At 44.5% G+C, this 15,728-nt stretch overlaps 2 protein-coding genes across 2 annotated transcripts; one reads left to right on the forward strand and one right to left on the reverse strand.

Annotated features, from left to right (window-relative positions):
• Window positions 1-1,201: 1,201 nt before the first annotated feature.
• Window positions 1,202-5,187, reverse strand: LOC139831569 (uncharacterized). Its single transcript, XM_071820864.1, has 6 exons — window positions 4,772-5,187; window positions 4,198-4,661; window positions 3,610-4,149; window positions 3,007-3,444; window positions 2,711-2,925; window positions 1,202-2,161 (listed from the first exon to the last, which is right to left on the reverse strand). Exons 1-6 carry the CDS (start codon window positions 5,185-5,187, stop codon window positions 1,202-1,204), a joined length of 3,033 nt encoding a protein of 1,010 aa, XP_071676965.1.
• Window positions 5,188-12,219: 7,032 nt separating this feature from the next.
• On the forward strand, window positions 12,220-15,408 carry LOC127343129 (uncharacterized). Its single transcript, XM_051369235.2, has one exon. It carries the CDS (start codon window positions 13,069-13,071, stop codon window positions 15,169-15,171), a length of 2,103 nt encoding a protein of 700 aa, XP_051225195.1. The 5' UTR covers window positions 12,220-13,068; the 3' UTR covers window positions 15,172-15,408.
• The last annotated feature ends 320 nt before the right edge of the window (window positions 15,409-15,728 follow it).

The raw sequence follows: 15,728 nt of genomic DNA on the forward strand, positions 1-15,728 counted from the left end.
GGAGGAGGTGATCATTTGATGTCCTACTGCAAAATTGTAATGGTTAATTGTGGTACTGGTAGTTTGTAATGGTTAATTGTGCTACTACTAAGCTATGTAAGTGAACCCAGGTGCTGTAGGTGTTGTATGTGTTCTGTATCCTTTTGTATGTCAGACTTATCTTATGTGTGAACCTGTCATTGTGAACCAGTCCATTTGTTGTGTACCCATGTGTTATTTTATGTGTGAACCTGTCTTTGTGAACCTGTCCATTTGTTTTGTACCCATGTGTTATCTAGATTGGATTGTACTGGCAGTATGTCAAACTGGAGCTGGTAGTTATCTTCCAGGTTTTTTACAAAAAGCAACCACTTTTGGGGATGTGAATGACAGAAAACCACCACTCTGATAGAGATCCAGCAGCACAAGGTTCAGACAATAACAATAACTGAACATAACATGGTTCAGGTAGTAACTAGAAGATAACTGATAGAGAAGATAACTCATTCAGACACTACAAACATAAGTTCCTGGTTCAGACACATACAAACATACATAAGTTCCTGGTTCATACACATACTCTGCTTGAGATCTAGCCGCACAAGGTTTAGACATTACATACAAAACTGATACACATACTGAGATCACAGAACACCTTTTTTGATATCTGCCATGGTAAGGTTGTCATTGTTGCTTGCTGTCAGGTATCCCTTCATCCTACTGCTCTCTCTCCTCTCTCTTGCTGGCCTGGGGGCTTTGAATGGAGCTACAGCAGTTGTAGCAGCAGCAGCAGATACTCTAGCGCTTGGAGCAGCAGATGCTCTAGTACTTCCTGATGCTTCATTTGATGCTGCTTTCTTCTTAGAAGGTGGTGCTGCTGCAGATGCTCCAGCACTTGGTGATTTCCTCTTTGGTGCAGCTGGAGCAGTTGCAACTGCTGAAGCACCTGTTTTCCTCTTCCATGGTGGTGGGTTCAGAGGTGCAGAAGCTTTCTTCCTCTTAGGTGCAGCAGGAGCAGGTGCTGAAGAGGCTTGGGTAGCAGATGGAGCAGATGGAGCAGATGGAGCAGCACTTGGTGGTGCAGATGGAGCAGCACTTGGTGGTGCAGCTGGAGCAGTAGTTGGTGGTGCAGATGGAGCAGCACTTGCTTCCTCTCTGTTCTCCTATGAAATAAAGAAACATAAGGAACTAATCAAGGTGAACAAGGGATGAAGCATAGCAACTATACCTGATGTTTGTTTTTCCTCATTTGTAATGAAGGCTTCAGTGGGACACCAGAGTTGGTGTACCTGTGCCCAACTTTGCCACAGTTGCCACATGTGATGCTTGCCATTCTAGAGGTTTGTTTTGGCTCTGGCACTTCAAACTTTCTCTTTCTCCTTTTTTTTTGACTTCTACCCAATGACACCTTGAAAACTGGTGGATCAATGTCAGGTGTTTCAGTTTTGGTCCAGCTATCTTCACCAGGCACAGGGTACACCACTGGATTGTATGCCTCCATGTACATTTGTTTCTTGAAGAAATCATTCACAAAGTCTTCAGGGTGTAGGAATGCCTTGTAGATGGCACTGACAGCATGACTGCATGGGATTCCACTGAGGTCCCATCTTTTGCAACCACATGTCCTTGCTGTCAAATTCACAGCATAGGTTTTGTCAGTCCCATTGGTTACTTCCCACAAACCATCAACAGATTTCTTTGATCTGTACATTCTTGACCACTTCTTGTTCTCTTCCAGAATCTTTGCATATGTTGGGCAGATCACCCATCTTGCCTTTGCTGCTCCAGTTCTCTTCTCATCATTCCTGACCATGAGCTTCTTTCTGATGCCATCAAACATTGTTCTAACTGGTTTACCTCTGACATCTAAAATCATTCTGTTGAAAACCTCACTAAGATTGTTCACAACCAGGTCAGTCTTGCAGTTGTAATCCATGGCATATCTAGCCCAAGTAGCAACAGGGATCTTCATTAGCCACTCCCAAGCCTCTAGGCACTCCTCTTTCATGTTAGCCATGGCAACATCAAAACCATGCTGAGTGTAAGAGTAGCTGGCTGCATCCATAAATTTCTTGAGCTCTTCACCTCTGAACCCAGCAGTTTGAAAGTTTGCATAAATGTGTCTAAGGCAGTATCTTTGAGGACAGTTGGGAAATATTTGGTTGATTGCATTAAGGAGACCCTGGTTCATAGCTTTAATTAGAAAACTTCGATAATAAGTGTCGACGTTTAAGTTAGAGTCCGAGGATAAGTGTCGAGGATTAGGTTAGACTCTGAGGATAAGTGTCGAGGTTTAGGTTAGAGTCCGAGGATAAGTGTCGAGGTTTAGGTTAGAGTGCGAGGATAAGTGTCGAGGATTAAGTTAGACTCCGAGGATAAGTGTCAAGGTTTATCTTCAAGTCCGAGGATAAGTGTCGATGTTTATCTTCAAGTCCGAGGATAAGTGTCATATCCTCGGACTTGAAGATAAACATCGACACTTATCCTCGGACTTGAAGATAAACCTCGACACTTATCCTCGGAGTCTAACTTAATCCTCGACACTTATCCTCGGAGTCTAACTTAATCCTCGACACTTATCCTCGCACTCTAACCTAAACCTCGACACTTATCCTCGGACTCTAACCTAAACCTCGACACTTATCCTCGCACTCTAACCTAAACCTCCACACTAAACCTAAAGTTGTCACCCAAACAATGGAACATATATTCAACAAAAAAGGGAACATACCTTCTGCCTATCTGAAATAATGGTGTAGTATCCAAATTTCCCAGCCTCACCACCAAGTGCATATTTGACCTGTGTTAGAAACCAAGACCATGATGCTGTCTCCTCCTTGTAAACCAAACCAAAAGCAATAGGGAATAGGTTGTTGTTCCCATCCCTTCCAGTAGCACACAGAATTTGTTGTCCAGTGGTAAGCTTGACAAAGCAACCATCTAACCCTGCAGAACAATACAATAATGTAAGAAAATCTGGCATTTATAACCTTTGCTACATTTGTATAAAGCTACCATGCAACTCACCAAAGAATGGTCTGCACCCTTTAAGAAACCCTTCAATAGATGCACCAAGACAGTAGAACAACCCATGAAATCTAGGGTTCTTACTAGGATGCTCCAGAAGCATTTTTGTTGTCACAATGTATCTGGAGCCAGGATTTGTATCTATAACTGTCTGCAAATAATCTCTAAGCCTCCTGTACTGCTCAATCTGATCTCCTATAACAACTTGCACAGCTTTCTTCTTTGCTCTGTATGCCATCATCTTCTTGACATCTACACCATATTTTTCTTTTGTTGTCTCCATCACTGCCTCAACCCCAGTCCTAAGATCAATTCTGATGCTAGACTCACAGACCTTTGCAACCCACTTTCCTGTAACTTTGCAGTGCTCACCTGATGTGCCACAAGTGTGTTCAAGGTGACACTTTCTCAGACATAAGGTTTTTTCATGTTTAATGACTGACCCAATCATGTAAAAAGGACAACCTTCTGTAGAGCACACTGCCATCACTCTATCTTTGCAATTCCTGTGGTACCTGAAGTTTCTAAGCTGTGCAATATGCAGGGTTTGTAGTGCTCTTCTGAACTGGTACACATCTTGGAAACACATCTTCATGCATAAGCCTTGTTCTGGGTGCAATCTACTCTCATCATACCAGACCCTAGGGTCCATCTTCTTGGCCCTGCTCTTTCTTCCCTTTGGCAGAACCCAGGACATTGTCTCAAAGCCATCATCATCCTCTGGGTTTAACTCACCATCTTGCCCTTCATCATCAGATGGCAGCCAATCTGCTGGTGTTGTGCTCTGTTGGCTGCAATGTGATCTGGTGGTAGGTCCTTTCCTCACTGGCAATTTCTTTTTGGTTACTGCAACTGTCTCTTGCAAAACCTCACAGTCAGTGTCATCATCACAGTTATCTGAATCACAGAATATATCTTCAGGTTCCTCATCCTCACATAACTCCTTGGTTCCACCTCTCTTTCTCTTCTTCAAATCAATAAGTTTCTCATTGAGCTCAGTTTCTTCATCAGATTCTGTCTCAACTTCATCCTCTTCCATGAAATCTCCATCTTGCTCATCATCTGAAGATTCTTCCCTGTCTTCTGCAATTTCTTCTTGCTCATCATCTGAACAGCCTTCTGCAATTTCTTCTTCCTCATCATCTGTACAACCTTATGCAACTTCTCTGTGCTCATCAACATTCTGATTGCCTTTGTCATCAATATTGCTCTGCTGGGTGCACAGGTAAAGCATAGCTGAATCATCAGTGCACTGAACAATTTCTTCCTGGCTGGGTAAAACCACACCATCATCATCCACTGTGTAAACAATAGGGTCACCTATTTCTGACATAGGAATTTGCTCTTCTACTGCTGGTTTGTTGATGTTTACTGGCAGTGAGCTACCTCTCTTAATAACACTGATATTTATGCACTTCTTCTCCTCATATAGCTCAATCATCTGCTCCACCTTACTCATTCCATCCAGTTCTTCCATTCCAGCAACCCCTATGTCCTTTTCTTTCACAAAATACATGCAATCATTGATTCCATACCCCTCTAACTCAATTATAGCTAACAAATTCAGATATGTCATGTCTGATCGGCCTAAACATCGTTCTAAATTGTCCTGTCCATCTAAATTGAACCTTACATCCCAAATTTCGTCATGCAGACTACAAATATACAGAGGAAGAACAATTAATTCTCTATTTTGCCTAGCACAAATCGGGTACACACTTTGTCTGACAGGAAGAACAAAAGATGAGAGAAAGGAAGGACTTACTCGATGCCGCCGACGAATCCTGATGTAAAACGACTGCTGGAGGCAGGGTTCTCCTTGCAAACCTTGGCCACGGCGGTGGTGGCGGCTTTCTCCGGTGAATAAACCATCAGGGTCGACGGATTTGAGCTCCCGCAGCAATCCACGTCCGCCGCGACCTGGCCTCCCAGATCGGCAACCTCGCCGTCAACGCCATCCTCTCTTCCAGCTCCGGCGCCGCCCTCACCATCAACGTCACCGTCTCTTCCAGCTCCGGCGGCGGCGGTGGCTGAGGGGAGGTTGGACGAATCCACCACCGAGAGTAGGCCCCCCAAATTGCCTAACTCGCCCTCGCCACCCTCTCCCTCAATGCCACCCTCTCTTCCAGCTCCGGCGCCGCCAACCGGTGAGGTCAGGCCGGACAAATTCGCCGCCGCCATGGCTATCGTGAGTGAGCGGGAGAGGGAGAAGTGAGGGGAACTGGGCCCAACCCTGTCGGAACGGTGGAAGTTAGGGCACCGCCCGCGCCGTTAACGGCCGCTAACGCGCACCGTCTATGCTGTGCCACGTAGACCTGACAGTGGGCCCGACTCGTCAGTTTCGTGATTAAAATCGGGTCGGACGTGAATCAGTGGACCTTGCAACGTGTTAACCGTAGAGTGGTGGTTTTTTGAAAAAAAATCGAATAGTGGTTGCTTTTTGAAACGACTGCCTGATATGTGGTGGTTTTTTGTAATTTTCTCCTTGAGAAGACCGTTGAGTTGGACAAGATCCTTCCCCATGGAACATCATCGCCGGTCATCCTACACTTCATTGAGGATACCAATACGATCCTGTTGTCTACTAATGGCTCTAGTTATCTCTTTACGATTCAACTTGAGTCGATGCAGTGCAGATATCTTGGCAAGAAACCTCACATCATGTACTGTCCATACACAAATTTCTATACTGGACAAGAGAAAGTAGCAAAGTAGTACCTGATTCTGCTAGCTTGGATCATGGAGAAGTATGTGTTGCATCAATGAATATAATCCTAGTATAAACCATTGTGTTGGGGTTGGTAAGCCGCTATGATGGTCCTGCCCCATGTTTTTTGACGGTCTGGTAGCTGGTCTTATTACATTGCGTTAGTTTTTCGTAACTGCTATATTTTGAGGAGTATTCTAGATTATGCGGAGATGTTTTTATTTTGAGAGAAGTCCAATTTACCCCCCTAAACATGTCTCAAAGTTCAGCTTACAACACTCAACTTTAGTTTGGTTCAACTTTCAACCCTGAATTCTAAAAACGGTTCAGAATCACCCCCATGCATTGTATTAAGCTGGTTTTGCTTGTACCGTGTATTGTGTATGTTGATGAGTTGGCTCATGTGGTTGCAGAATGTTTTTGGATCCGTCAGCTACTACAGGAACTCCATCGACCTCTTCGTTCTGCCACCATTGTCTTCTGTGACAACGTCTCTGCCATTTATATGTCGACTAATCCAGTGCAGCATCACCGCACGAAGCATATTGAGATCGACATACACTTTGTCCGGGAGAAAGTTTCTCTTGGAGAAGTCCGAGTGATGCACGTCCCTTCTGCACTTCAGTTTGCTGATATTATGACCAAGGAGCTACCATCTTCGCTATTTCTTGACTTTCGGTCCAGTCTATGCGTTTGAGAGGCTGTATTGTAATCCTAACTGTATTGTAACCCTAATTGGTCTCTTGGCCTAATATAAATACAACCGGAACCCCACGTATACACGTGAGAGGCTTCTCCCAAACTTCTTTTGCCATCCTACACTTATATACATTGTGAGAAGCGGACTTTGAACTGGTGCATGCGGCCGTTTCGTACCGCTCTAGCTAGTATTTTTAAAAGTTCTTGTTTCAATGGTCCCAACGTATTTAAGTATAAAAAATACAAACCAAGATCAAACTAAATCAGACTTTTTCCCGGGTAATCAATTAATGATCGAGTTGTGCAGAGAAAATCTAAGAGGAAACCACGTCTCTCTACAAAAAAAAATTACTAGCACAAATGAACCTCAAATATTGTCGTCTTCAGCGTTGTAATATACCTTTCGGCCGGTCATGGATAGAATCAATGCTTCAGATGTGCAATGCGCTTTGTCACATATGGGGATGTCGCCATACAGCACGAAACGAGCCGAGCGATGTTGATACCTCCATCATAAATACCTACGGTGCCGCCTGCCTCTCCAATGACCATCTCTGTTTTCTGCTTCCTCATGTCATACTTGTAGATCATGAGATTCCACGGTTCGTACGCAATTTCCTGCTGGTGGTAGATGCAATTGCCATGGATGGACGGGAACTTGCTAGCGTCAATAGACACACACTTATACGTTCCAATAAAGATTGCGCAGTCGTCGCCGATGCTCCTCACGGGCTCCCACACATCCCTACCAGCTTGGACCTTGAAAACCTCCATGCCGTCTTCTTGTTTAACGATCATCAACACTTTTCCGTCAGACTTGACTAGGAAGGCACGGCCACAAGAGACCATATCCATCTGATCGGAAGAAAATACCTTGAGCGGATCATCGAAGAAGGGACGCCCCACTAAGTTGTAGACGCCATTGTGAATTGCATGGCGGACAAGATTACAATGGACCCACTTATGGTAGCGAACATAGGTGTGCTCACCGCCGAGGTCAGCTCTGTGTAGCCTATTATTTTCTATGTCAAATAATACGAGGGTGGGCGGCGAGCCGAAGACAGCCGCAGTAACTCCGAAAACGAAAGCTGTGGACACGGCCAATATGAAACAAGCCAGGTGGCCAGTTAAGGGGTTGAGAACATACACGTCGGCAGCGATGAGCTTGTCTGCCAGGACAAAGAAGCCACCTTCGGCTACTGCAGCTACACGGTACTTGTTGAGGAAGGGTATGTCCTTGTAGTGGAAGCGTCCGGTGACCGTGTTGATGAAGAGATAGATGGCGTTGTCGCTGTTCGTGCGGAAGAAGGTCCATCGGCTGGGCCGAAAGCGCACGTCCCAGGTTTTGGTCGGGTCGTCGGTTGCGTGGCGCCAGTCGCGGCAAACAGCGCGAAAACCCATGTAGTAGTCGACGTCATTGGTGGCCAGAAAGCAGTCGGCGACGTGGCGGACGAGCTCCGGCGGGAGAGAGGCCCAGCAGGGGGATCCACCACCGTCATCCATGGTCGACTGACGGAGCTGACTTAGATCGTTCAGTTTGCTCTTGCTTCAAAAACGGAACTCCATGGTTGGAGACCTTTTGTAGAAGAAGAAAAAGACAAATTAATTAACCGATTTTGCATCGGTTGGCAGGTTCGATTAGGTGTCCTATTGGATTCACTGGGCGGGAGAGAGTCGGCTGCCACACGCATAGTCGTATCACGTGGAGGCTTAGTTTGTCGGTTTTGTCCAACATGGAAGTCGGCATTATTGGAAATCTCGTTCTATAACAGAGAAGTAGAATACGATTCGCGTTACAAGTCTGATGATTCCAAGTCACATCGGTTTCGATTGCAATGCAGTTGTATACACACCTGTATTCTAGATCTCTTTTCTACTTCTCCATATTTTAGGGGCCGCCATAGTGATTTATTGCATAACGTCACGATATCCATCTGCCTTTTTTTTTCAAGTCACGGTACCAGCGTATTTTTTTTAAACGGAGGCAAAAGCATTACTGCATCACCGGTTCACAAGTTCGACTAGAGACTTTAGTATTAAAAAAACAGATCAACAATCCCAAATTAGTGGTGTTTACACGTCTCAGTCGGCAGGGCTTAGTTTCCGTCTCCAAGTTGTACCAAGTTTGGTGTGGAGTCCGGCTCCATAAAACACTCGTGCCCGTCGGCTCTTTAGGGTGTATATATAACAACAAAATCACCTCTCCATCAGATGGGAAAACATGCCGCCACGGGAGACCCCATTCAAGGTGGACGACCTCCTCCGTGAGATCCTCTTGCGCCTTCCTCCACGGCCGTCATCTCTTCCCCGCGCCTCCCTATAGTTTGTGCCCATTGGCGACGGATCATCTCCGATCCTCAGTTTCTCCACAGATTCCGAGCCCACCACCGCAAGCCCCCGCTCCTCAGCTTTTTTTTTTGTCTTACACATTGTTGATTTGTCATTTGTCTCTGGTCTAGACCCACCTGACCGCATCTCGGCAGCACGCTTCTCCATGCCTCAGTGCTGCGACCACTACCGGGCCTCCCCTAGCTGCCACCATGGCCTTGTTTTGCTCATCAGTAGGACATGGGATGACATTCTTGTATGGGCCCCCCTTAGTGGCCGACGGAACCATGTGCCCTTCCCAGAATGGTTCCCAAAGTTTCACCACCGTTGCTGCCTAACTGCCACGGTGTTGTGTGACAACAACCAAGATGAACATGTGCACGGCGATTGCTTGTTCAGTCCTTTCAAATTGGTCATAATGCGAGACGACGAAATTAAGCGTGCGTGACCTTACATATATGAATCAAGGTATGGTACTTGGAAAAGTTTCGTCCCAACAATAGCCATTTCACGGGGGATAAGATGGGAGTTGAGTGATGGTAGTATCCTTGAGTTGGATCTTCAAAGCCAACGCCTACTTGCGATACAAACCGGTACCAGAGATTAAAATTAGGCTTAATTAATAGTTTGAGGGGAGATTTAGATTAAAATAGAGTTGAGAGATCAAAGTTAGACTTTTGCGAGACATGAGAACAAAAACGCACTTAACCTTTTCTTCTATATCTTTTGATCTATTGTGTATTCTGTCTGATCCGTGAATTCCTTTGCTTTGCCCTACCGGAAGTCATCCTCAACAGTCACCAATTTAGCCTCAAACTCACGTGGGTACCATATATGTAGGCTTTGAAATTTACTAAAACATTTAAAGTACAATATGAACCAAACATTTAGCCTATTAGTTCAACAGTATCTCCCCTTTCCGAAGAAAAAACCACCTACCGGTGGATGTCATTCGTTTGGTTTGGTGGATGAGAGGGATGAGCGCAACCAGGTTGGTTGAGCAAACTACGCCGGATGAGGGCAACCGCTTTTGGCTGGCGTCCCTAGCTAGCTCTCCTTCCCCTGTCTGCATTCTCTCCGGGCGTGGCAGCGTCGTCAGATCGGGGCTTACCAGTGGCCGGAGGTAGTGCGACCAGGACGGCGGCTGAAGGAAACGGAAGCAGCCGGACCAAATTGAACCATTTCCCCCCTATACTCTCGTGTGGCTATGGGAGCGAGGCTGCGCGGAACGGCGTCCAAATGCACGGGCCGTTTCTTGAGGTCTCCGGCCGGCGGCACCTGTCCCCTCGCCTCCTTCTTCTGCCTCATTTCTCTATCTTTCTCTGATTATTTTGATTTCACGATGCAGGTTCGTCAGGATTATGTGCAGTCCTGCAGTCGATTTTTCTTACCAGGTGCACTTCTTGCTAATGCCTATTTTTATTGACGATTGATTAACTTCAGTTCACATCTCTTGAAGTACAGTAAGGATCTTATTTCTGTCAACATAAACTGAATTGATTATTGCTATCACCGAGCTAGTGCCAAGATGATGCTAGTTCAGTAGAACATGTATGTAGGCAAAGCGGCCGTTCACCCAGCTAGTGCAAGGATTGATTATGCAATTAGGCTGCTTGGCGATATTTCAATATTTGATACGGTATGTGTATAGTGCCTTGTGTATGCAGCTAGCTAAGGTCGTCAGCTGAGCACGCGGGCAGCGACAATGAGCTTTTTCCTAGAGGAATGAGCATCTACCAGGAGCTAGGACTGATTAGAGGGTAATGTCATTCTCATCACCTCAATTGAAGATGTCACCACAACAACCTATCCACTCTTCGTTCTTTAAACCATACACTAAAATTGCTATTCATAACCACCGCTCATCTCACCCAACCAAACAGATAGACTGGGCAACTGGCTATCCCTAACCAGGTGGTTGGGGATGCCCTCATCCCCCAAATCCTATCCCATGAACCAAGCATAACCTTATACGAGCTAATGTACATATAAAATTTGGTTTAGCTGTTTTACCTCCTTTTAATCCACTAGATCTCATCACATGTTGTAGGCCGCACGGCAAGACAATCTGTTTCAAGTGTTATTATTTTTCAAGAGCATTTTTTTTCATAACTGCTATCTTCGTCGTGCTGTAAACAAGCTCATCTGCAATACATGTCATTTTTCTCTTTACTAAACTGCTTATGCCCAATTTGCATATAGACAGTTTCATATGCCCAATTTGCATATCATTGCTGCAAAGATAATGTTCAGATGTACATCTGAACATCTTGTGCCATCGTTTATAACATAGATGATGCTCACATTGCTGCAAAGAAAGATGAAGAATTCCTATGAGCGTTCTAATCATGCAGTATTTTTTTGTGTGCTCAAAATTTATTTCGGGCCAGCAAACGGTTCACATGGTTGCATATGTTTTATAAATTATATACTAAGACATATACCTTTGATGTTTAGACCATACCTACTGGTTGCTCCTGCTAATTTCTTGCTTGGTGGCTAGATACCTAATATTCTGGTCTTTTGCTTATCCTGGCAATTAATATTGTTACTTATATTTCCACGGTACTGTCAGTGAGCAAAAGAAAATCACGTTCCTGCCTTTATTACTACTGTATAGCACAATCCTATCTTCACATTAAAGCATAAATCTCACTTATAATTGCATTGCGTGGTAAATGTTTTGAGGATGTCAAGTAGTAGCGCATCGAAAGTTTTATATCTTATCTGCTCCTACTATCATATGACCCAGTTATATTTTTTAGATTTTAAACAAGACTTAGCTTTACAACAATTTTGTTTCTGTGGATAAACAAACAGAATAATGTCCCTTCTGGAGTCACTTTTAGCCAGCAGAGTGTTCCATCACTCAGTATGTACATGCACCATTGTTTACATGGTCTTACAAGCTTGTGTCTTTATCCTCACTGGTCAGGCTTTTCTGTATCCTCACTGGTCACTGCATATAATGTCTTTATTCTTTCATTGATCGTATATCATAAGTTAAAGGTGTCATATTCAGCCTTTTGTGTACTTTAAATTCCTCATTACACAGATGAGACTTAACAGCTGAGGGCTTGCTCATGTTGATCTTGAGGAGAGAGTCAAGTTAATGACATCTTGTATGTTTGAAGAAACATATCTCTGCATATTCCATAATTTGTCACTATGCCTTTACACTATTACCTCATGCAAACAAACTGATTTGTTGCTGTTCCTGGACTTCAACTGATATACTATGCTAGGAAACTTACATTTCTACTCACAACAGTTCTTGCCTATTTGTAATTTCACGTACATCACATCAAAAGAATTCTCCAAGCAGTTTGTCCAGGGTACTTATCTTTGAATCATCTTAGCTTATGCTCCCGGTGAAAAAAATGATGTTCCTAATGCAAAAAATCTGAAATTTTTGACACTTCATGGCAAAAGGACAATTTTTTGTGGCGTGTGCAACAAAGAAATTTGGTGCTCCACAAATCACTTTTAGAGCACTGGTTTTTATGATTTTTGCCTAGGCCACAATATATTGTTTCTGTATGAAACTTTGCATGCATGCAAAACACTTGAACATATAATATGTATAACTTCATTTTTATTTTAAATTTTGGAACATTTTTTTAATATTTTACTGTTTGCAACGGGATCATATGCCTGGAGGGGCCAAAACGCCGCCTTCCCTTTACTATCATAGAACTATGGATTTATAAGGAACAATTTTACATGACTACAGATTTAGTGATGAAAAGGGTATATCAAAAACTAAATGTTCCAGTGTACACTCAAATCATCTATCTCAATCAACCAACCAGCACACCCACAATATTCACAAAAGCACTGAACCAGTTGGACCCGCCAAAGCCGTGTCGCCAGAATTTGTTGTTGATTTGGCACGAGGTTACTTTAGAGACATCCCTGACCCTCTCTCCTCCCCCAGCACTCACTTTTTACAGGTCATGTTTACTTTTATGCCCATGGTGGAGAAGCTTGTGCTTCATGCCAGCATTGCTCCAGGAACATCTTGATTCCTAACACTTTAATTCTCAGAAGGAAAGAATATAGTATTTGTTCTTTCCTTATTTTCGTCCCATTCACTAAAGATATACAGTATCAAATATTCGTTCACAACACTTTAGTTCTCAGATCCAGTTGCCCATCTTTGTTACCGAAGAAGGAAGCAGCTAGCGCTTCCACAAACCACACTACACACACATCAGACCTTCTGCCTGAAGACAGCAAACAATTTGCAATCAATCAGTTGTCAAGGAAGAATTTAAGTAGAAGCTTGCGGCTTCAGAAGTGAGCTGCGAAGATCAGGTGTTTAAGTGATGGCCTCCATGGAGCGGCAGCTGCAGCGGCAAGATCAGCCCATCAACATGACAGCTGCGCTGGAGGCTCTGTCCCCCTTGCTGAACAACCCGCGACGGACCGTCGTCCTGGCGGAAGCTTTCACGTCGGGGGTCATGGCACTGCTGCTCCTGCAGCTCATCCTTGGTTCGTACAGACGGCAGACGAGCAGCGTCTGGGTCCAAGCCGGTACATGGGCGACGTACACTCTGTCGTTCCCAGCTATCGCCTACACCCTGGGCCTGATGCAGTCATCTCCAGTGAAGAACGTCATGTACCCGGTCTGGGCTGTCTCGTTGCTACTGGCCGCTGGGTGCACCAACGCTGTCAAGGTCTACGAGCTTGGCGACAACAAGCAGTGGATTCGGAGCTTCTTTAACTACTACCAGTATACCATCTACTCTGCAATGATCTGCTGGCTACTGTATCCCACTAGCCTGAACGCCAAGGAGTATCTGTACTTTGCCTTCAAAATGTTTGCACCGTCGACATACTTTAAGGTTGTCAAGAATCCTGCAGTTGCTGTCTCATCTCTAACTCTCGCTGTTGTGATTACGGCATTCATGGGAAGAGAGCTTGCGTGCCTGATGGTTGAGCGTGGCTATTTCTGCGTCAGAAGAGTTGCCAAGTTCATGAACAACCTACCAGCTAATGATGATGGGTTCGATCCTTTGAGCATGAGAGGCTACAAGTACCCGGTTCACTTTAGAATTTGTACAGAAGCCAATGTGATCACCATCGACCAGATCTGGCAGTGTGAAGGCAGGCTCCTCCTCAGGTCAGGTAGTACTACTGATCAGTGTTGCGTAGGACTCAAGGATGTGTGCCTGGCATACGCCATGTATCAGCTATTGAAGCGTCGCTACTATGGGATGGCATGCGCCGAGGAACACCTTGATGAAACCCGTGATTTTGTCTTCAAGGGATTGCTGCATGGTACAGATGATGACTATGAGACAGCTTTCAGGATTGTTGAGGTGGAGTTGGGGTTCTGCCATGACTACTTCTTTACCAAGCATGCTATCATATTTGAACTGGAGACAGGATTCTTCATTCTCTTCGTGTTGCGGATTATGCTCATTCTCGTAGTTGCATATTTTGTGTGGCTAAACTCACTATCTGTCAAGACACCCACTGCTATCATTGAAGTTCACAGCAGAAGGGTTGACGCTATCATCACTGTCCTTGTTTTGGTCACAGTCCTGCTCATAGAACTACTGCAAGCTACATTTTATATGGCCTCAGATTGGTGCAAGGTGTCGGTTGCATGTAGGTATGTTACAGGATCGTGGTATCAAGGCAATGCTTTCTTTGAGAAGCTTATGGGATATCTTAGCAGATTTACGATATTCAGGCACTGGAAGGACACAGTTGACCAGTATTCGGTATTTTCAAACCCCAATGCTGCCCATATGGCTGCTGAGAGCGACCTGCAAGCTGTGAAGCTGGCTATTGTTAGGTCTCTAAGATCATGTGATGGTCTACCAACTAATGGAGAAGGGTCACTAAGGAGGAATGGTGTGTTTGCCGAGTTTTCTTGGGCATTGCAGGGTCAAGCTCAGGCAGAGATCATGTTAGTCTGGCACATCGCGACTGAGCACGTGAATGCCAAATCTGAAAACGGAGAAGCAACAGAGCTCCACAGGCAAGTTGCGGTATGTCTATCAAGGTACTGCGTGTACCTGATGGACTCTGCCCCAGAATTGCTTCCTGGGTACTTCGGAGATACAAAGTCTGCCATGTGTGATGTAAAAGAAGATGTATCCAAAGTTTCAAGATCCCGACGACATGGTTCACAAGATCCAGAGGATGACGGGAGCATCCTCATGACAGGCGTGAAGCTTGGAAAGCAGCTCGATGGCATTGTTGATCGGTGGAAGGTTCTGGCAGATTTCTGGACAGAGAAGATTCTGTACGTCGCGCCATCGGATAACGTTAAGGCACACATGGAAGGTCTCGCCAACGGAGGGGAGCTTCTGACGCATGTCTGGGTCCTCCTTACTCATGCTGGCATCCACAAGATTAACAGGGAGGAAGGTAGGAACAGTACAATGCCAAGCCAACCATCTCAAGGAAGTGTCTAATTCCAATTTAAGCAGCTCGCTTTTCTGTCTCTTGCGCGCGTTCTTGCCTGTTTTCTTCCTATGGATCTACTTGAAACATTTGTTTCTGTTGTATTGTATGATCTAATTAGTGTGGAACTCTACTCTGCCGGTGTGCTTCATCTTTATTGTCGATGTATCATTTGATTATTTTCATCTGTAACAAGGATTGCAACATTTTAATATATTTGTAATTTAATAGTGTGGAATTCGTGCTATTCTACTCGGCTTGCTAGGGTAGCGTGGAGTAGAACGAAAGCATGTAGATGACGTGACAATCGTTCCCAAGGATTGCAATGCAAAATTATGCACTTCATTCAAGTTCGAAGATTCAAATTTTGAATATAATTTGTTGAGAAACTTCCTTCAGTATAGAATTTGTTAAATTGCAGAGTTTGGATATCAATGTACAGCTTTACTGTCTTTACAAATATACTTGGTCAGAACATGTGTACTCTATCTATCTTGTAGTATCTGACAAGGCTTTCAGGTGATTAACACATCAAGTTATTGATCTGGTAGTATCTCACAAGGCTTTC

Source organism: Lolium perenne, chromosome 1 (assembly GCF_019359855.2).
Source record: "Lolium perenne isolate Kyuss_39 chromosome 1, Kyuss_2.0, whole genome shotgun sequence".
Taxonomy (NCBI): domain Eukaryota; kingdom Viridiplantae; phylum Streptophyta; class Magnoliopsida; order Poales; family Poaceae; genus Lolium; species Lolium perenne.

Excerpts from the sequence above, each read along its gene's own strand:
- LOC139831569 (XM_071820864.1), bottom strand. The coding sequence starts at position 5,187 with ATGGCGGCGGCGAATTTGTCCGGCCTGACCTCACCGGTTGGCGGCGCC. Across the intron at positions 4,150-4,197 it reads GAGCAATATTGATGACAAAG|ATGATGAGGAAGAAGAAATT; the intron begins GCAATCAGAATG and ends AAGGTTGTACAG. Across the intron at positions 2,926-3,006 it reads AGGGTGCAGACCATTCTTTG|GGTTAGATGGTTGCTTTGTC; the intron begins GTGAGTTGCATG and ends ATTGTTCTGCAG.
- LOC127343129 (XM_051369235.2), top strand. The coding sequence starts at position 13,069 with ATGGCCTCCATGGAGCGGCAGCTGCAGCGGCAAGATCAGCCCATCAAC.